Here is a 19,616-nt window from a genome sequence, read left to right as displayed (position 1 = left end):
TACCGACTCCCGCTGCTTCTTTCTTTAAAATTCTGTGGCCTCTTTTTAATGCAGTCTCGGAAATGTCTCCTCATTCTTTTCCTGAACTGTTGTAACCTGTGTGCTTTGCTCTCTGCCTCCCTAATTGTTCCACGTGCCCTTTCGGCCTTCAGAGTTGCTTGAAGTTTCATCCTATGGCAGCCCTGTAAGTAGAGTTTGGAGGGCCCTTCAGAATGCAGAGTTGGGTCCCAACCTCCTTTAACTGCCACCTTCCAGCCCCACAGCAGTGCAGAGTGCTGCAAATAAATGTACTCTCACCATCCAATGCTCCCTCCTTTAGTAATCCATCCCTTTATCTCCTACCACCAGAACGACACCAGCTTTTCCTGTTCCCCAAGCTAGGAGCCCAGAGGAAGTGACCGATTATGCTGAGGCCTGTGGTGGGACCAAGGATCAGAGCCCAGGGGTATTGGATCTCCTGCTTGCTCAGCTAGTTCTCTCTCTGCTGCATTCTTCTTCCCAGAGTCTGGGCTTTCTTCCACACCTTCTTCTGCACTACCAGGGGCATAGCCCAACCAGTTTCATTTCTAGACTAAAAAAAAAAAAAAGAGTGAGGACTTGGAAAGAAGCAGAATTTTTTAACTTTAAGTGATTGAACATGCAAATATTTTGCTCTTTGGCCCTGCTTCTGTGGATGCAGAGCAAAGGACTGCCTTACCCAGGGAGAAAGCCCAAATCCAACGCGCTGCTGCTGTCCAGCGCGGCTCCTCCCCATCCAGCAAGGGCACTTGCTCTTCCCTATTCTCACCAGAGAGGCACAAGCGCTCGCTCCGGCCCTTCTAGCGGCAGGCAGAGCGAAGAGAAAGGGTCTGTTGTTTTTCTCTCCGTGTTTCTCTCTCCTCCACTGCTGATCACCAAGCTGCTGACCAGGTCAGAAAGCCTTGATGGAAATCCTCCAGTGCTGGGCACGCCCCTCCTCCTCCAGGGAGGCTCTCCTTGACTAATTTTTCTTTGTCCCGAAGGGAAGAAAAGAGAGAGAGAGAGAGAGAGAAAGAAGGGAAAATAAAAACCTTCAACTCCCTTTGAAAACCAGTTTGGAGTCAGGGCCTGGAGCGCACGCCCTAGACTCGGCGACTCAAGAATCCTGAAGACACGCTCTGAGCAAGCCGAGAGCACCTGGGCTGCGCCCCTGCCTGCCCTCTCCCTCCTCCGTTGCCCTGGAGCCTGGGTGTGAGTCCGGAAGTGTCCAGGACCCAGCCAGGACCGCCGCAGGTAAACCTGTAAAAGCTCTGGCGTTGACAGCTGGAAGGCAGCTGGGACTGTGGCGCCCCCCTCCTTGCACCCACCGGCCCCATCGAATTGCCGAGCGGAACCCTCCTCAGTCCTGGAACAACCTTCTTTAAGGTAAAAACTTTGTTTTACCCATTTCCTTCACCTCCTCTCCTACCCCCAGTTCTCTTTTTCCTCTCCATCTCTGGGGAGGTGGCACGGACTGTCCTTCCACCTCTGGTCTCCACAGGTCTGGCCTGTGGGGGCAGTGAGGCAGGGGACTGTGTAAAGGGGGTGCTGCTTGGTCCCTTCACTTTCTTCTTTTAATGCAACCTCCCCCTCCCCATTACGAGCAAACACTGTAGTGGTGCTTGACTTACTCCGAGGGGCCAATTTAAACCATTAGTTGCTTGAAGATTTGGGTCAGACTGAAAAGGAGAATGGAGTGGGACAGTAAGGGACTTGCAGGGAGGAAAGTTCCTTGGGGTGGGGGTTAGTTATTGAAGCTCCCTACCTTTTTTTATAGGCTTCTTCCAACTTTTGGCTACTCACTGCCACTGCTAGGGAGGAGCCAGGGCTGTTTTAACTCCCTCACACACAACCAGAGATAATTCCTGCTGGAGATAATGTCTAGGACTTGAACTGAGGAAAAGAATGGAATCCTGACTTGTCTGAGCTCCCTCCCCTCATCCTTTGCTGCCCTGAAATACCCCTTGCCCCACCCTGCCAGGTGTGTACCTTATAGGTGGAAACCCTCCATTCTGTTTCCTGCCCCTCCCCTTAAGACAGCCCACTTAGCTTTGCCCAGTTTTTCTGAGACCCAGCTCCCTCCCTTGTCCAGCTCCTGGTTTGTTTTGGCTCATCCCTCTAGACAAGCAGCTGTACAGCCCCCACTTCATTATTGATCACTTCTGGGATTGGACAGAGAAGATAAGAAATGAACCCTGCTTTTCTCCAAGCTGCTTAAAGTTTCCCAGACTCATCCTAAGTGTCATTTGGGAGGGGAAGAAAGAAGGAAAGAGAGAAAAACAGAGTGTCAGGCCGGTAGGCAATTTCTGCTACTCTGATTCTAAATTAACAACCTGCAAATGAGATGCAGCTAGCATACATTATGTTTGAATCAGGAGGATGATCAATTTGAGTGACTAGGCTTATTGCATCTTATTGCATTAACTTTTATGTTACTCAACTTCATCTCCCAGGCCTTATCCTCACCCTAAATTCCTGCAGGATTACAGGAAGCATGGTTTCAAATTAGGAAGAAGCCAGAGAAAAGACAAGATTTCTGATAGTTTAATTACTTACCTTTTCTTACCAAGTCAGGGGTGAGGGGAGTATGCTTTCCAGAGGGCAGATGTTTTCCAAACGGCAGGGTTTGTGGCTTTTTATGGTTTACTACCCACAGCATTAATTACATCTCTATCCCTGTTGAACTTGATGTTTAGTGCCAGTAAAGAACAGGTTAAACAGGTCCAGTGTTCACATCTAAAATGACCTAGATGGGAATAGACAGAAAGAACACACACACACATAAATGAATGTAGGGGGAGTATTTTTTATGTAAATCGATAATCAGCATTTTTATATTCCATGTACATAGTGGCAAGAGAGTATCTGTGAATTAAGGTGGTTTTGGGAGCAAAGAGGAACTGAGGAGAAGTTGACATCTCAACTCCAGCTGTCCAGAGAAGCTTATTGGAAAACTTTGTGGGGGGCAATGGTTTTCGTGCTCCTAATCTGAAGTTATTTATTAGCACAATCTCTGATTCCAGCCCCTAGAGCCTACATTTCCCCTCTCTGGCCTACAGGAAGCCCCTCCCAAGACCTTTTTGTTGTGGTTTGAGATTGTGTAAAGCTCAATGAAATCCTTTGAGGAGGACTTCTTCCTCAATAGTGTTTCATCTTTAGGGGCATGGTACTGGCTCTCCGCCTTTCCACTCTTCCCACCAAACACTGTGTGACTGTTCATCTTTCCACCCTGCATGAGGCCGAGAAAGGTAGCCCTAAGGGTACAAGCAGCCTGCTTGCGCACGATCCACTACAGCCAAGGGGTGGGGCTTGGTGTAGGGCAGGAGGAATGACCTCTGTCTGGGCTAAGGTGGGGGCCACCAACGTGATTACAGAGCACCTATTACAGAGTGAGCTGGAGAATGCGGAGTTAATAACCATTAGCATAATTTTAACATTTCTTTCTCCGTCTCTCTCCCTTTTGTCTTTCTCCTCTCATTCTTCCTTTCTCTGTCTTTTCTGCATTCCTTGTCCTTATCTGTTTCAGGGAAGCTGACTCCACCCAATGTTCAATCCTGCTGGAATCATCCCTTCCAAACCTGAAAGCCCTGTACACTCCTTGGCCCCATCTGGTCACAGCAAGTTAAAGGTGAAAGAGCCCAGCCTGGGGCTGCTCTTCTGTTTACCCAAGCTGACAAAGATACTAGTCTCCCCAGCCAGGAGTGGCTGCAGACATTATCCAGCCTTCCACACCGCATTCCTTTTCTAAGACTTTTTCTGGGCCTATTTGCGTTCCAGCCCAATGATTTCCTTCTTATTGGATGGTCTCTCTTTTGCACATCAAGCCTAGACTAGGCAACTCCCTGAGGACTGTAAAGTCCTTTGGTGCTCCCCGGTTGACCTCTTCTGGCCATGGAACACCATCAACCTGAGCACCCGGTCTCTGGCAAGGCCAGGACTGTAGAAGCAGTCAGCCCTGAAAACCACGAGGTGCTATCAGAACCAGAAGAGCACCCCCAGGACAAGGATGCTGGAGAGGCTGATGGGGTGGCTGGAGAGGCTGTTGGGGTAGCTGGAGAAGCTGATGGGGCAGCCAGAGAAGCTGGTGGGGTGGCTGGAGAAGCTGATGGGGCAGCTAGAGAACAGGAGCCAGAAGATCAAAGGTCACTGCCAGTTCAGAGCCAGGATAAACCTGAGTCCCCGCCACCTGACGCTAGCTCAAACCAGCTGGGGTCAGCCCACCAGATACCACCTGAAGTAGAGACAGTGGGGGCATGCTGCAGGCCCCAGGAGCTCCCCCAGTCCCCCAGGGCCCGGCAGCCCGAGCTGGATTTCTACTGTGTGAAGTGGATCCCCTGGAAGGGAGCACGGACACCCGTCATCACCCAGAGCTCTAATGGCCCTTGCCCTCTCCTCGCCATCATGAACACCCTCTTTCTCCAGTGGAAGGTAAGAGGGGGTTCAGCTGGGGCTCAGAGAAAGTCTTGAGGTGGGGGAGAGGACTCTCCCTTGACCCACCTCCTTGGTCATCCTGATTTTCTCAAACCAGCCAAAACTTTCCAGATTATTCTCCCTATCTCTCCAGCTTGAACAAATGAGATAATATGCTCAGAAAAACAAAACAAACTGTTCTCTGTCCTACTCCTGTATCTTCTTTCTAGCAAATGGGAAGGCCTTGTGGTATTTCACATTCACTCCCTTGCTCGCCTTGCAAGCCTTTTTCCAGCACACCCCACCACTGGACAGCCCCTGTCCTCCCCCTGCCTTTCTATGGGTTTCTCCCTCCGTGCTCTGGGAAGGGAGGCACACTCATGGCCCACCCTTTGATCACCCCTCTGCCTCCAGGTGAAGCTGCCCCCTCAGAAGGAAGTGATCACATCAGATGAGCTCATGGCCCATCTCGGTGAGTGACTGGGCCTTGAAGAAGAATCACACACAATTAGAGGCACTATCCACTCAGGCAGAAATCCAGAGTACTGAGGGACTTCCCATTAGGGGCTCTGGTGTGTCAGGGACGGTGAAGGTCTCGGGGGCATCTCTGCAAGGCTGGGCCATGAAAAGTAAAAGTCAAGATGTCAGGAGTCCTGGGTTGTAACCCCAATTCTGTCCTTACCTTGCACATGTGACCTTGGGTGGGCCCTTCATCTCTGTGAGCCTATTTCTTCCTCTGAGAAATGAAAGATCAGGGTTAGATTCTAAGGCCCTTTCCAGCTCTGAAAAGCTGTGGTTCTGTGACATCACCCTCATCTGTTCTCCAGAAGTGGAAGCAGCTTTGGGGACAACTGGTGGGTAAGCTGATAAAGAATCCTGTCTTATAGGAGACTGCCTCCTGTCCATCAAGCCCCAGGAGAAGTCAGAGGGACTTCAGCTTAATTTTCAGCAGGTAAGCAAAAGGTCTGCGGACAAAGGGGTTTGCAGGCTTGTAAGGGGACAGCCAAGCTATTAAGAGACACCATTCTGCTGCTTCTCAAGAGGGTTCCTTGGTGCCCTGACTAGTGTAGCTCAGTGGTCATCTTGCAAACTGAAAAGTCGCTGGTTCAATTCCTGGTCAGGGCACAAGTCTGGGTTGCGGGCCAGGTACCCAGGTACTTGGTTAGGGGCATGCTAGAGGCAACCAATTGATGTTTCTCTCCCTCTCTTTCTCCCTTCCTCCCTCACTCTCTAAAATAAATAAATAAAATCTTAAAAAAAAAGAGTTTCTTGAACCACGATTTCTTTCTTCAGGAGGAAGAGGGGGTAAATCTCTGTCCTAGAAAATATGTTCATTTATATAAGATAAAGAAGGGTTGAGGCAGGGGGAGGAATGGAATGACTTATAAAGGAACCAGGGATGAAAAGCAACAAGATTAATTTTTTACTTCTGGGGCTGAAAGTGGAATGAGGGGAGGGCAGGCTAGACCATCATTTTCTTTTATTCCCCCAGCTTCTTTGAGATATAATTGACATATAACGTAGTGTAAGTTTAAGATATACAATGTGTTGACTTAATATATCCATCATTTTCTCTTCTGCCTCCAGAATGTGGACGATGCAATGACAGTGCTGCCTAAACTGGCCACAGGCCTGGATGTCAATGTGCGATTCACGGGTGTCTCGGATTTTGAGTATACACCTGAGTGCAGTATCTTCGACCTGTTAGGGATACCTCTGTACCACGGCTGGCTTGTTGATCCACAGGTGAGGGCGACAGGGCCCAAATGAGACTCTTACCCAGTTCTAGCTGACAGAGAAACATAGTTTTGTGGGGTGGGGCTTAGGGAGATGGGGGTTAGGGAGGTAGGGGTTAGATTGGCTTGGGAGGGGAATCAGGTGAGGATCCAATGGAGAATTCCTTGAATTAAGAAAAAAAAATTTTGGTAACATTCAAATACATGCAAACCATAGGTAGTTAGTTCTTAAGACATCAAAAGTTTCAGGAACCTTTGGTGGTAGGGTTGCAGTCCTTGTTGGCTTGGTTCATCATTTCCTTCCTAAAAAGATCTGAGGGTTTTTTTTTTCGGGCCACCCCACCCCATTGCCCATGCAGAGTCCCGAGGCAGTGAGTGCAGTTGGGAAATTGAGTTACAATCAGCTGGTAGAGAAGATCATCACCTGCAAGCACTCCAGCGACACCAACCTCGTAACAGAAGGTGAGGTCCCACCCTTCTCTTCCGTGGATCTTCTGTGGAGGGCATGATGGCTACTTAGATTTATTGTTCATTGTTTGTCTCCCCTCACCACATCCCATGAGAATGCAAATGCCGTGAGAGGGAGTTTGGGGAACAGTGTTAGTTAACTGATGTGTACCCTGAGTGCAGTGCCTGGCACAAGGTGGCTGCTCAGTAACTATTTGCTGAATGAACGAATAGAGCTGGGCTTCAGGGGATGGGTTTCACAAGGTGGGTCCATCCCCAGACCTTTTGGCAGGGACTCTCTGGATGATCCTTCTTTGTGTGGCTTTTGGATTTAAGCCAAGGCCCCACCCCCGCTCTGTGCCCTTTGGCAGGCCTGATTGCAGAACAGTTCCTGGAGACCACCGCGGCCCAGCTGACCTACCACGGACTGTGTGAGCTCACCACAGCTGCCAAGGAGGGTGAACTTAGCGTCTTTTTCCGAAACAACCACTTTAGCACTATGACTAAGCACAAGGTGACGAGGCAGTGGAGGTGGGGGAGGGTTGGAGTGCTGTTTATTTTCTCCTCCCTTTTTCTTCCGGGTCAGTGTTGCAGTCAGGACAGGGTAGATTGGGCTCTGGTAACAAATGACCTCTAAAATCCCTGTGGTTCGCCACAGGATAGGTTTATGTCTCACTCATGCTGCGTGTCCACTGCAAGCTGGCTGTAGCTCTGTCTCCCATCATCTTCACTCTGGGTCTCAGTCCGACAAAACAGCCTTTATCTGGAATATAGGAGGGACACTATGTACTCACATTTAGTGCTTCTGCCTGAAATGACACATGTCTTTCCTGCTAACATCTCATTGGCCAGAGCAAACCATAAGGGAAAAGCCTGCCATCAGTGGGACAGGAAAGTATAATCCCCTCCTGGGAAGGGAATTTTTTTCTAAAGATTTTATTTATTTATTTTTACAGAGAGGAAGGGAGAAAGAGAGGGAGAGAAACATAGATGTGTGAGAGACACATTGATTGGTGGCCTCTTGTGCACCACCAACTGGGGACCTGGCCCACAACCCACACATGTGCCCTGACTGGGAATCGAACCGGTGATCTTTCGGTTTGCAGGCCGGTGCTCAGTCCACTGAGCCACACCAGCCAGGGCGGAATGGAATTTTTGAACAATGCAATAGTCTTCCCAAGTTAGAAATTGTCTAAGCCCTCTAGGAATTGAGAGAAGAGGGAGAGAGGTCTTTGGTTCTCAAAAGATTTACCCTCATAAGCACCGGGTGAGCCCAGAGAACAACGGGAGGTGGGGTAGGAAGCATGATCTCGTGTGGGACCCCAGCTCTGAGGACTCCGTGCTTGACTACAGTGACCGCTATACTGCCACCCAGCGAACTGTCCACTCAGACGCCCCTTCCCTCCCCCTCAGCCATGGGTATTCATGAAAGAGCCACGAGCTCCGACACTGACGTGCTCCTGCTGGTATACCAATTGGGTCAAATGGTCTCTGCATCTCAGGTGGTTCTGGGCAGCACTCTGCTTCCGTGTTGCCTGTCCCGCTCATTAGCGCTGTCCTCTTTCTTGCAGAGTCACTTGTACTTACTGGTCACTGACCAGGGCTTTCTACAGGAGGAGCAAGTGGTGTGGGAGAGCCTGCACAATGTGGATGGGGACAGCTGCTTCTGTGACTCTGACTTTCACCTAAGTCACTCCCTGGGCAAGGGGCCTGGAGCAGAAGGTGGAAGTGGCTCCCCAGAAAAGCAGCGGCAGGTCGACCAGGTGTGTGGGATTTTGGGGAAAGGTGTAGAGAGCACATTTGCTTCAGGGACCTTTCTGGCATTGGCCAGCTGCATGCACTGTTCTCATCTAGAGAGCGTAACATCGGACACCTGTGCCCCTTTGTTCTGTTACGTTGGGACCATCTCCACGCTTGGTGTGTATTCTCTGTCACCACAGAGATATACTTCGCTGTGTGTTATACTCTGGACGAGAAGGAACTGGAGGAGTTGAAGGATGAGGAAAAACTGGTTTGGAAACCTAAACCTAGCCCAAATACCTCCCAGGCCGCAGGCCACCTCACAATGCCGTTCTTTCCCTCTCTGTAGGACTACCTGATCGCCCTGTCCCTGCAGCAGCAGCAGCAGCCGCAAGGCACCTTGGGTCTTAGCGACTTGGAGCTGGCCCAGCAACTTCAGCAAGAGGAGTACCAACAGCAACAAGGGGTCCAGCCTGTGCCAGCAAGGGCCCCGTCGCCCCAGGTGAGCCCTTAGCGCTAGCTGCTCTACCTGCCCAGTGTTGCACCCCTGCTTCTCCTGGTCCAGACACTGGTTATTGTTATTCCTGCAGTCCTCTCTTCAAGATTTCCCTTGGGGCCCTTCTCTTGTCTGGGTCCCTTCCTATCTTTCTCTCCCCACTGCCCCTCCCAGTCCTGACCCCGCTTCCATCTAGAATCTCTGTCTTTGTGCTCATTCAAACTTGTTCAGATGGATGACCACTTGTTAAATTCCACACAGGCGAGAGGAGTCCCACCTGGACGCCCAGCTGGAGAACGCCGGCGGAGGCCCAAGCCAGAGTCGGACTGCGTCCTCCTGTAGCGCTGCCCTGCCTCTCCTTTCAGAGGCTGTGGTTACTTTGCTTGCTCCCCAGGTCAGCCCCTGAGATGTGCAGGGTAACTTATTTATGGACTGTTGGGGATCAGAGCAGGCAGTAAATGTCAAGGTCAGACTCGGTGACATCCTTGCCCTCAAGTGCTGCAGCTTCTCTCCCTCCCAATCACCCAGGGCAACAGTGGGACTGGTGGGGTGAGGATTTCTGGTTCCCAACTCCCCTTTCCCAGAATATCACACTACTATAGAGACTCAGGCTCCAGGGCCAGGTCCCCGTCTAGAACGCATCTGGCCGTCCTACCCTGACTGGGTCCTTCTGGCTATCCTGCAGGACTGACCCCTTGTTCCAGAATTTGATTTGGATTTCTATCTCATTATTTGTAATGCCTTCCTAGGGGTTTGGAAGTAAAACTTGTTTCCTGAGATCTGTTGTTTGTCCTTACCCTGTATCAATGGGGTTAAATTAAGTATTTGACCCAATGGAGGAATGCAAAAGGGGAGGGAGGGGAAAGAGGTGTGAGGGGTTGCCTGTCATATCTAATAGAGCCAGCAGGGGGAACCACAGCCTGCTTTTTCCTTGTTTTTGTTGATCTATTTTTTGATAGGTCTTTGGAAAATGGTTCTCTAATGTGGAGGTGGGTTTCCGAGTCCTCTCTTTGGACAGATGATTTTTGGGGTTGTGTTCCCTGCTAACCTGAGACTTCCTAGGTAGGCCAGAGGCAGCTTGATCCTCTGCTTGCCTCCCAGTTTATACAGATGGTCCTTTGCTACCTCTGACCATTTCTGGCCTTGTTCTGATTCCTGTTTCTCAATTATTTTGCCTAAAATTTCCTGGGGAAGAGAGAATAATGGGGGAGTGGGGGCAGGGAGGAACACCCTAGGGGAGAGGGGCTGTTGATAACTGCAGCACTAGAGCCCAAAACAGGATTCCTGTTGAGTAACCAAGCACACGTCTACTTCAAGGCCTCCTCCCCACCCATGTCCTGCTCCACCCAAACTTCAATCAGGGAACACAAACAAGAATGAAGTTGGCTAAAAGACTGCCAATATCAGTGAGACGTTCTGTGCAGGGTATGGGAAGGATGAGGCAGGGCAGAAACTCTCCAGGAGCTCCTATTAACTCGCATCCAAGACAGAGCTAGGTGAGTCAGGGACAGGTATTGAAAGGACAAGGCCAGCCCCCTTTGCTGTTGTACCAGGTGCCTAGCACGCCTGTGACCTTATTAAACATGACTGCCATTTTACTCTTCTGAGCTTGTCCCCGGGACTGGGAATAACTGGAAGCAAAAACAGAACCACTCCCTACAGCCCCAGGCAGAAGATAACATCGGAACAAACTGTAGCCCCAGTTACAATGCCCCCAGCAGCCCAGGGGCTACACTACAGTAACCCCCCCTTTTAATTCAATTATAATCCAATAAAAGCCCAAAGCCCCCACCCCTCAAGGCTGGTGCATCTCTCCACACCATGCCCTTCTCCTTTCTTGGAGAGTGAATAAAAACTTTATTCTTTACACTTTCCTCTCCTTGTGAACTCTTTCACAGCCCATACCACTGACCACCTTAACAGGTATCACTTTGAGATGAGGGAAATTAAAGGATTTAAAAGAAAACTTTGAGATCCAGCCTCAACAAGAAGCTGGAACATGAGATGCAATCCTATTTGCTGGCCCAGCTGGTCTCCTGCAGGCCCCGCCAAACATGGAATCTCAGAACCCTGACTGTGGGGGCGGAGCGGTCTCAAAGGTCTTCAGCCCTGCACAGGGTTAGTAGGGCTGGACGGCAGTCCCCTTTCACTGCGTCCTGCAGACAAGAGAATCAAGTGTCAGCAAGGCCCATACCTCCGTAGCCCAGGCACTCTGCCCGCCCCCCCGCCCCCCCCCCCCCCCCCCCCCCCCCCCGCCTTGTGCTGATCTAGAGCTTGTCTGGTGCCTGGAGTCTTACACTAAATTAGCCAAAGACTCATGAATTATCCAGGACATATGCTCAGCTGTGTGCAGGGAGTTCAGTGGGGAGGTGAAGGGTGAAGCTCTCACCTGGAGGGAAGAGTAGAGGGACTTCCCAAATTTCTTTTTGAACTCAGCTCTGATGCTTAGAAGGTCAATCTCACTTCTAGAGATAAGGATGCGCATCAGGACTTGGTAATTGGGCTCAGTTTCCTGGTAGAGGAAGAAACAGAATGGGGTGGGGTGGCAGTAAGATTCTCACAGATTCTAGAAAGTGGGGGTGAGGTGAGAGTCAAGGCAAAAGAGGAGTATACACCATCTAGGGCACAGGTGGCAAACACGAGGCCTGCAGGCCAAACTGGCCCTCCACCTTGTTTTATCCGACCCAGCACCTTGTTTCTACCCAGCAGCAGCGCTGAGCTCTTGCTTAACTGTTAAGGAGTAGTTACATTTATACAGTCCTAAAATTACATTTGGCCCTTGGAAGGCAACCGTGAGGCTGATGTGGCCCCCAGTGACAATGAGTTTGACACCCCTGATGCAAGGGAAGAGTTGTTGTCTGTCCTCATGGAAGATCTTGCAACAGGAAAGATCAGGCTCTGGAGGAAGCTGGAATCCTATTCTTTCCTTCCACTTGACTTTCCTGGCCCTGCCACTAGCTTGGAGCCTCACTCCTCCAGGGCTCGGTCATGGGCAGCTCCGAAGGCAGGTACTCAAAACACAGGAAAGACTTTGCTACCTGTAAAGACATCCCTCATGAAAGCCAGGACGACTGTTTTTAACTTCCAAGTTAGTGGAGATCCAAGGAGGACACACCGCCCTACTCCTAAACTGAGTTTATGGGGCTGCGATAGGGAGTGGAGTCATGTGACTTCCAGTTCCAACCTGGACCCTCCAGGGCCATCTCGCTGCCTCATTTTTACACATCGGTTTCTCCCGATGTGTAAACCCCTGGGGTTCAACATCACTGTCTTCTTTCCTGCCTTTTGGTTAAAGAAGGTAACGGAGGGTTCAGTTTAGAAATAATAGAGGTACAACACATGACCAAGACATGAATTACAATTGATTATAATAAATGGGTTATCATGAGAGATTGCTAAATGAAAGCTTCTGGTTGCAGAAATCCTGTGTGTGCCATCAGCTGTGTGCTGGCACTGCTACCATTTCCTAATGCCCTCTTTTTCAGAGTTTGCTCAGTCACTTGACTCACACGACCCTTCCCAGAAGTGCCTGCAACCCACACTCGTGACATCTCCACAGATCATAAACTCCCATGAAGAAACAAAAGGAAACGATGGGCCCTGGCCGGTGGCTCAGTTGGATGGAGCGTCATCCCATACACCAAAAGGCTGGGGTTTGACTCCTGATCGGGGCACATACCTAGGTTGTGGGTTCAATCCCCAATCAGGCCAGGGTGTGTACTGGAGGCAACTGATGGACTTTTTTCTCTTACATTGATGTTTCTCTTTCACTCTCTCTCATCAATAAACATATCCTCAGGTGAGGATTAAACAAAAAAGAAAATGATGAAGTAAAAAGAGGATGGATTCATTACCTAATTGTCAGTGGGCCTGATAGCTACTTAATTTTTTTTAATCCTCACCAGAGAACATGCTTATTGATTTTAGAAGGGGTGAGGGAGGGAGGTAGAGGGGGAGAGAAACAGCTGTGTAAGAGAGAAACATTGATCAGTTGCCTCTCATATGTGCTCCAACCCCGGACCAAACCTGCAACTTAGGCGTGTGCCCTGACCAGGAATCAAACCCGCGACTTTTGGGTCTAGGGACAACACTGCAACAAACTGAGCCACACCAACCAGGGCTGATGGCTACTTCATTTTAAAGTTCATGTATTATCAGTTTTGTATTGTGATAATGATTGCCTATTGCTCTCCGGTATCCATTCTTCCCTTCTTCCAACTCTTGGGACTCCAAAGTTGTAGAACTGGAAAAAGAGTCACTCATTAACTGAATCTATTCCCACTGCTACACAAGTACCCTCCACACCAAACCTATATTAAACATAAACCTAGTCTTGGTACTTGAGAAGGTACTTGGCATCTGAGTGGCAAATGTTTTTTAGGACTTTCTGATTTTTAAAAGAAGTTTCAGAAAAATAGGCCTATATTATTTTTTGACTCCCACTTCTAAGATAAGTCTGGCGATTATATATATCCTGTAATCCAAATACATACACCACAATTATTCACTGCTGGGGCACAAGTTTGTTTTACAGCAGTAAATTAGGTAACCACAGCCCTTCAAGGGACGCTGAGTGTTGACTCATTATAATAGTGCAGGCTTTACTGGGTAAGTATAGGCATCGCTGTGAAAAGGGAAGTCTCTAGATGATAAAACAAGTGTTTATATATATATGTACTGTCTTTGGTTGGTTCTTTGTTTTGGGGTTTTTTTTTTTGGTACTGTCTTTTCAATAGCTGTCAACAAGGCATGATGGTTTCTCAACCATTATACAAAGAGCTATTCCATTTTTATATTATTCAAATTTTAGGGGATTTTTGTATTTATAGGTTTTGGGGGACAGTTGTACTACTGGGAGACCTGGCTCAGTGAGCAAAATGACTGGATTCTGCTTATGAAATTACTCAAGCCAAAGTGACCAATTTAATCATGAATAATATGGAAGCAAGTGTGAGCAGTGTAGAGAAAGGCGGTCCTAAGCGCTGGGAGCACTTATGGTAGAGTTTATGGTACAGGCACACCTTGGAGCTGTTGCAGGTTTGATTCCACACCGTTATCATAAAGCGAGTATCACAATAAAGTGTGTCACACAAGTTTCTTTGGTTTCCCAGGTCAAAGTAAAATTATGTTCACACTACGCTGTAGTCTATTAAGTGTGCAAGAGTATTATGTCTAATGAAACAATGTATATACCTTAATTTTAAAATATTTTAGTGCTTAAAAGATGCTAACCATCATCTCAGCCTTCAGTGAGCTCTAATCTTTTTGCTGGTGGAGGCTCTTACCTTTAATTTGTAAAAAACTCAGTACCTATGAGTGCAATAAAATGAGAGGGGACTGTATAGACCAACACCTGTGGTACAGAGCAGGAGCTGACATGTGGCAGTTCAGTGGTCTCCAGGACCATTATGTGTTTTGTAGGGAGAATATATGCCTGAACAGCTATGTGACCGTGGACAAGGTATCTAACCTCTCTGTGCTTCAGCCTTCGCTCTGTAAAATGGGGACCAACTGAAACACGTGCAATGTTTCCGATGGTTCCCGGCACACCGTGAGCACCTACGACATACTGGTTCCCGTCATTGTTCTTGCTGGTGATATCACCACCGCCATCCTGGCAGCACCGAAACCAGGCAAGGCACTGTCTTCCGGTGCAAATTCATATCTATATTTGGCCACTGAGACATTAATCAGGCCAAAATTTTAGCTTGAGTACCCTTTAGGGTCAACTCTTAGCTTACTCGTCCACCCACAGCTCGCTCCTCTACTCTCGACAAGACAGTCGGGAAGCCTAAGAAGAGAGGTGCAATACATTTATAAAGTAAATGCAAGATTGTCACATTAGCAGCAGTAAGAAACTCCCTCTCTCTTGCCCAGGAGGTGTCTTCTCCACTTTCTGCTCCTAAGGGAGGAGGGAAAAGGAGTGTCCCTCTCACCTGGAGGGCTTGATGAAGTTTATCAGCAAAGTACAGTGCTGTGTTCCTGATCACGGAGGCTGGAAGCAAAGAGGGAAAGATGCAGAGAGGTAGTTCCAGTTCCAGGGAGACCCCTACCCACGGGTCCTGAGCAGGCCCCTACCTAGGCTGAGCAGAGCCATCTGGGCATCTCCATGGAAACAGTTCCGGACAGTGTGCTCCAACTCACGCCCAGTGCACTGCTGGTACTGATCAAACACTGGTGGTATGTGGGAAGGGAGTTAGAAAGATAAATGCTGGGTGGGGATGTCATCACAGAGAAGGATGAGCCCTCCCCATCTTCCTCAGTCAAAACTCATCATTATAGCAAGCAGGCGAGACAAGAGGGCTCATTGTACCTCGGACAAGGTGTTCAGGATTTCGCTGGGTGAGGATAAGGACCCACGTCCCCTCTGTGCCGGGTCCTTCAGCTTGCTTCAGTGCCTGAGGGGGGGAATAAATCAGGATCATTGATTGGGGGCTGGGGAGCCATGGTTCCGATGTTCCCAGAATCCATCACCATGATGATGGAAATGGGATTAAGGGTAGAAAAGTTATTTTAACACATATATTAGCTGCTTTTATTTATGGTTAAAAGAAAAAGGGAGCAGGACTACAGGAGGAGCTCTGCCCTCACAGCCTGTAATCCCTGATTTTGGGAAATCCTGGCACTCAAGGAATTGGGTAATCCCCAAGGGAGAGGCTGCGGAGGGCCCCCCACCCAAACGCCTGTAAGAGTTGACAGCTTGCTTCCGGTGAGTTCAGGAGTCAGAAGTTAGATGAATGAAAAGGCTTCAGGTTTAACACTACCTGACATTCCATGCCCCCATCACGCCCCTGAGGACTCCTTCCCCAAGGCAAGGACAGGTCTGTGGGACAAGCGGGTGCGTGGGTTGCTGGCTCTGAGATACAGTAAAGGAGGTGTCTTACATGCAAGACTGTGCAGACTCTCAGCCCCTGCTTACCTGGACATCCTGTTCCGTTAGGTTATAGTCAATGATTTCAGAGTAGCTCTCACGGCCTCCCTGGGAGGAGACACTCTCTCAGGAGAACTCTTTGAGGGGCAGGTTTTATCTCCAGGCCAACAAATCAACCTGGTCCCCCCACAAAGCCCTCCTGTCCATTGCATCAAAACAATGCTTCCCACTCTGCCCCATACCCTTCCAGATGGTGTAACTCCTTTCTTCTGCAAGTCAGTCCTCCTCACCTTGGCCAAGGCCAGGAACAGGTTCTGCAAGGTGCCACTGGTCTCAGATTTGATGTCCTCCTCAGCCTCTACCTGGAAATCTGGGGTGGGGTCAGGAGCTCTCTGAATCCTCCTGAATTTTCTCAAGGTGGATGCCTCTAGGATCTGCCAAATGTCTGGCCCACTGTGCCCTGCCAAGCCTGCCAACCCTGCTTGCAGTAGCTCAGTGGCTGGTACTCCCGGGGTGGATGGCCACCCTGAAAACATCCCTAAGCTGCAAGTACCCCACGTGCTGTGGGATCATGTGCTGTGGCATGGCCTCATCTCCAGGCACGGACCTGCTGCGGGCAGGGGGCGTCTGCTGTTCCAGCAATGGCCAGGCAGTGAAGAAGAGATAAGGAAACCCATATGATAAGGCAAGGTGGCAAGGAAGAGTGATGTGAGAGGTAGGATGTTACAAAAGGAAAAGAGAAAAACAACAAGGGAGAGAGGTAGGAGAAGGATTAAGAGATAGATGAAGATTGGACATCAAAGGAAAATTGGGAAAAGAAATAATGGGGGCTGGAGCTAAGATGAGGGTGAGAAAAAGCTAGTCCCCCATTAGTGGGTGAGGCCTGTGGCAGCCAGCAGCCTGAGAGGTGACACCTATGACTTAGAGAGCAGGTCCCCACCTTGCCCCCTGGCTGCAGCAAGGTTCAGTTCAGCCTGGGATGTGGTGTGAGGGCAGAATCAGCACGGGGCTGAGAAAATGACACAGGTACCCTTGGGACTGTCACAGTGCCCAGCATTGTCATTACCTTGGAATCTGCCCTGGAGCCCCAGCCTAAGATGGTTAATCATTGCTTCTTTTTTTAATGATCACGTCTGTCTGTCTCCCTGGAGAGACTGACACTGGGAGGGGGCAGAAGTCTGGAGAGAGCCCCAGGTAACAGAACTTGGGCAGACAGGCTCCCAGAGGGCTTGCCTGGACCAAGTGCCAGAGAGGAGGGGACTGTCCCTCAGATCCTGTTCCAGCTCCTGCCACCCCCTCCGTCCAGCTCCTACCGTGTTTGTAGACTGCCAGGCACTCCTGTAGCTGGGGTGGGGTGCGGGTAGCAAGAATTTCCACAACCACATCCTCAGCAGAACCTGAGTCCTACAAGAAATGTGGGAGACTGAGAGCAGATGCTGACCACGTGTCCTTCTAAGGGTCACTATGATACGTTGGAAGGGGACCTTTGCCAAGTCCCCTCCTCTGCAGCGGGCAAAGCCCAGCCACTCAGCCTTCTCCTTCCCCCGGTGGTGATCTCACTTTCCAGACACCCCATTGAGCCTGCTGTCCTTGTACCTTCAAGGCTGTCCTCAATTCCTGGGCATCAAAACGGGCTGCCGGCCGCAGCAGAGCCACCACGATCCTCTCGAGGTTGCCAGAGAGCGCCGCCTGCAGGGACCGCAGCAGGTCCTACGAGTAGTGCCCACGGCAGAGGAGAGGCATGAGGGCAGGCCCCGGGCGCACGGAGGTCTGGGAATACTATCTCAGGCCTGCAGCTCCGCCCCCCTTTAACCAAGGGTCAGGGAGCACCCCCTATTGCTGCAGCCCCAGCCTTCCAGGGACTTCCACCCCGGCTCACTGCTCCCGGGAATCCTAGCGGGCTCACCTGCTGGGTGCGCTCCTGGAAAGCTCGCGAGATCAGCTGCCTCTGCTCTCTGCTCCGGTTGGTCAGCACGTCCGCAATGGCGGTGCGGTCCACGCCTGAACCAAGATGAGGGCTGGGCTGTATACTGGGCACACCCCAGCCAGGGTCTTTACAGGATTGGGGTGCCCTTGCTCCTCAGACTTGAAGCCTCCAGAGGAACAGAGAACAAGATCCCGGAAAGAGCTGAAAGGACAGGAGCAGGGGTCCTATCACCCCACTTCCATTTGATCTCAAAAGAAGATGCAAATAAGATGCCAAAGTAGCATGGAAACCTTATACAAATTTAGGCAAAGGTGGCCTGTGTGGCGGGAAAAATGGCTTTTGGGGATCAGCAGACTTGGGTCGGGATTCGAGCTCTCGCCTGGTGGGCTGTGTGGCCTGGGGCAAGCCTCTCCTCACCTCCCTAAGCCCCGTTTCCTCCTCTGTGCAATGGGCAGAAGACTCAGCTCCCAGGGCGTTGTGAGACTGGCTGTGGCACACCTCCCATAGTACTTGCCATACAGGAATTAAGGCATTCCGAAAACATTTGCTGAGATCTCAGTTCCTCCCTCCCGGCTATTTCCTGGTCTACAGACTGGCTTCAAAAAGCTAGACCCCCCCTGCCCCGCCCCCCTGCCTCCGCCCCAAGTGCAGAGGGAAAGGGGCTCACCCTGGCCTGCGATGGCCCTCAGCAGCCTCTGCACGTCCTTGTCCACACTGAAGCTCAAGAAGGTCCTGAGGGTACCCAGGGTCCCCCACGCTGCAGTCTATGAAAGCAAGGAGGCACCACAGGTCTGCCCATGGCCTCCCCAGCAGGGCATTGGCGTGGCCTCAGGGCCCTCTCTGTTTCCCTGTTCCCAGCCCCCTCATACCCTGAGTTGATAGAGTAAAAATGGTTCCTACAGTACCGGCAGCCCCTACCTTTTTGGCAAGGCCCAGGTGGCTGAGGATCTCCTGGGTCAGGGAGAGCCCCGTCTTCCCATTGGTCACAGACATGGTGCAACTGGCTTCCCTGTGGAGGGAAACAGCAGCCAACTGCAGGAAATTTCCAGCCCTTCTGGGCCTCTTTATGACCTCTAGGCCCTGAAACCTGGGCTTCCATTTCCTGTTCATTTCCCTTGTAGAAAAAGAGGACCTTAACCTGCTTGGCAGGTTTGGGAACCCAAGTGGAGGGGTGAGCGGGGAGCCCCCACCTTCCCCACTTCTCACCTTCCTTCAGGAAACAAGTGTTGATCAGGGATGCTGCCAAAGCTGGCACCAAACAAACCCTCCCTGACTGCAGGGCCCGCCCCTCGCTCCCAACCCTTGGCCTGAAGTGGATGACCTCTTTCCGAGGTCCAAGTCCCCTTGCTTCTGCGGCCTGGCTGGGCCTGGGAGGAAAGGTGAGGCATTCTGGCAGGAGCAGTAGGTGGGATGGGAGCTAACTCCTAACAACACCGTCCCTGCTTCAGCCCCAGCCAATCAAGCTGCCTACCTCCTGCCTGCCTCTCACCCTTGGAGTCTCTAGCTGGATTTCTAAGTCAGCAGGTGCAATTTCCGAGCTGATGTGAGTTTGTGTTCTTGTGGGGACATGGGTGCCTGATGAGGGAGCAGGTACTTATGTTGGAAAGGAAAACCCCTTTCTCCTTCTCCCAAGTGATCCACAAGCTCCCACCCTCCAGAGCCTGGGGGCCCAGGTCCAGTGCTTACCCAGAGGTGCTGGGGGTGAGGTGGGTGTAGTCACAGCCTGGTGGTGTGCCTGTGTGGATACTAGCTCCTGTGTGGCCTGGTAGAGGTGGGGGGGGGGCGTGTGCAGCCCAGGTGGAACAGCCAGTCAGATGACCTCTCTAGCAGACCAGCCCAGCTGTTTTCTGGAGCTCTGGCCCCTCCCAAACGTGGGAGAGGACCAGGCTGTACTGGGTCCCGCAAGCAAACACCTCCCTACCTAGCATCTCTCCTCCCAGGAACTGGGCCTCAGCCCACGCGTGAGAACTCTGCTCGGCCTCTCAGTAGCTC

The 19,616-nt window shown here is 50.7% G+C and overlaps 2 protein-coding genes across 3 annotated transcripts; one reads left to right on the top strand and one right to left on the bottom strand.

Moving 5' to 3' along the window:
* The first annotated feature begins 768 nt into the window (after nucleotides 1-768).
* Nucleotides 769-9,603, top strand: MINDY1 (MINDY lysine 48 deubiquitinase 1). Its single transcript, XM_024570371.3, has 11 exons — nucleotides 769-909; nucleotides 1,002-1,383; nucleotides 3,524-4,425; nucleotides 4,822-4,879; nucleotides 5,295-5,359; nucleotides 5,995-6,153; nucleotides 6,503-6,605; nucleotides 6,962-7,104; nucleotides 8,162-8,353; nucleotides 8,680-8,832; nucleotides 9,088-9,603. The coding sequence occupies exons 3-11, from the start codon at nucleotides 3,889-3,891 to the stop codon at nucleotides 9,166-9,168; spliced, it is 1,491 nt and encodes a 496-aa protein (XP_024426139.2). The 5' UTR covers nucleotides 769-909; nucleotides 1,002-1,383; nucleotides 3,524-3,888; the 3' UTR covers nucleotides 9,169-9,603.
* Nucleotides 9,604-10,522: 919 nt separating this feature from the next.
* ANXA9 (annexin A9) lies at nucleotides 10,523-19,383 on the bottom strand. 2 transcript variants are annotated; one of them, XM_053915494.2, is made up of 13 exons: nucleotides 19,311-19,383; nucleotides 18,543-18,633; nucleotides 18,292-18,388; nucleotides 17,604-17,698; nucleotides 17,294-17,407; nucleotides 17,011-17,101; nucleotides 15,940-16,067; nucleotides 15,746-15,805; nucleotides 15,140-15,224; nucleotides 14,905-15,000; nucleotides 14,763-14,821; nucleotides 11,216-11,338; nucleotides 10,523-10,982 (listed from the first exon to the last, which is right to left on the bottom strand). In XM_053915494.2, the coding sequence occupies exons 2-13, from the start codon at nucleotides 18,615-18,617 to the stop codon at nucleotides 10,920-10,922; spliced, it is 1,086 nt and encodes a 361-aa protein (XP_053771469.1). In that variant the 5' UTR covers nucleotides 18,618-18,633; nucleotides 19,311-19,383; the 3' UTR covers nucleotides 10,523-10,919. The 2 variants fall into 2 exon arrangements, with proteins under 2 accessions (XP_053771469.1, XP_053771470.1); XM_053915495.2 differs by having other exon boundaries at nucleotides 10,524-10,982; nucleotides 15,988-16,067.
* Nucleotides 19,384-19,616: the final 233 nt, after the last annotated feature.

This window comes from Desmodus rotundus, chromosome 12 (assembly GCF_022682495.2).
Source record: "Desmodus rotundus isolate HL8 chromosome 12, HLdesRot8A.1, whole genome shotgun sequence".
NCBI lineage: Eukaryota > Metazoa > Chordata > Mammalia > Chiroptera > Phyllostomidae > Desmodus > Desmodus rotundus.
Note: the sequence above shows the minus strand (reverse complement) of the source record. Positions and strands in the feature narration are given on the sequence as shown.

What these genes read in the sequence shown, in the direction of transcription:
- MINDY1 (XM_024570371.3), top strand. Translation starts at nt 3,889, where the DNA reads ATGGAACACCATCAACCTGAGCACCCGGTCTCTGGCAAGGCCAGGACT. An exon ending in CCCTCTTTCTCCAGTGGAAG is followed by an intron (nt 4,426 to 4,821) that starts GTAAGAGGGGGT and finishes CTCTGCCTCCAG; the next exon opens with GTGAAGCTGCCCCCTCAGAA. An exon ending in TGAGCTCATGGCCCATCTCG is followed by an intron (nt 4,880 to 5,294) that starts GTGAGTGACTGG and finishes CCTGTCTTATAG; the next exon opens with GAGACTGCCTCCTGTCCATC.
- ANXA9 (XM_053915494.2), bottom strand. Translation starts at nt 18,617, where the DNA reads ATGTCTGTGACCAATGGGAAGACGGGGCTCTCCCTGACCCAGGAGATC. An exon ending in GAGTTACACCATCTGGAAGG is followed by an intron (nt 15,806 to 15,939) that starts GTATGGGGCAGA and finishes GTCTCCTCCCAG; the next exon opens with GGAGGCCGTGAGAGCTACTC. An exon ending in GATGGCTCTGCTCAGCCTAG is followed by an intron (nt 14,822 to 14,904) that starts GTAGGGGCCTGC and finishes CTTTGCTTCCAG; the next exon opens with CCTCCGTGATCAGGAACACA.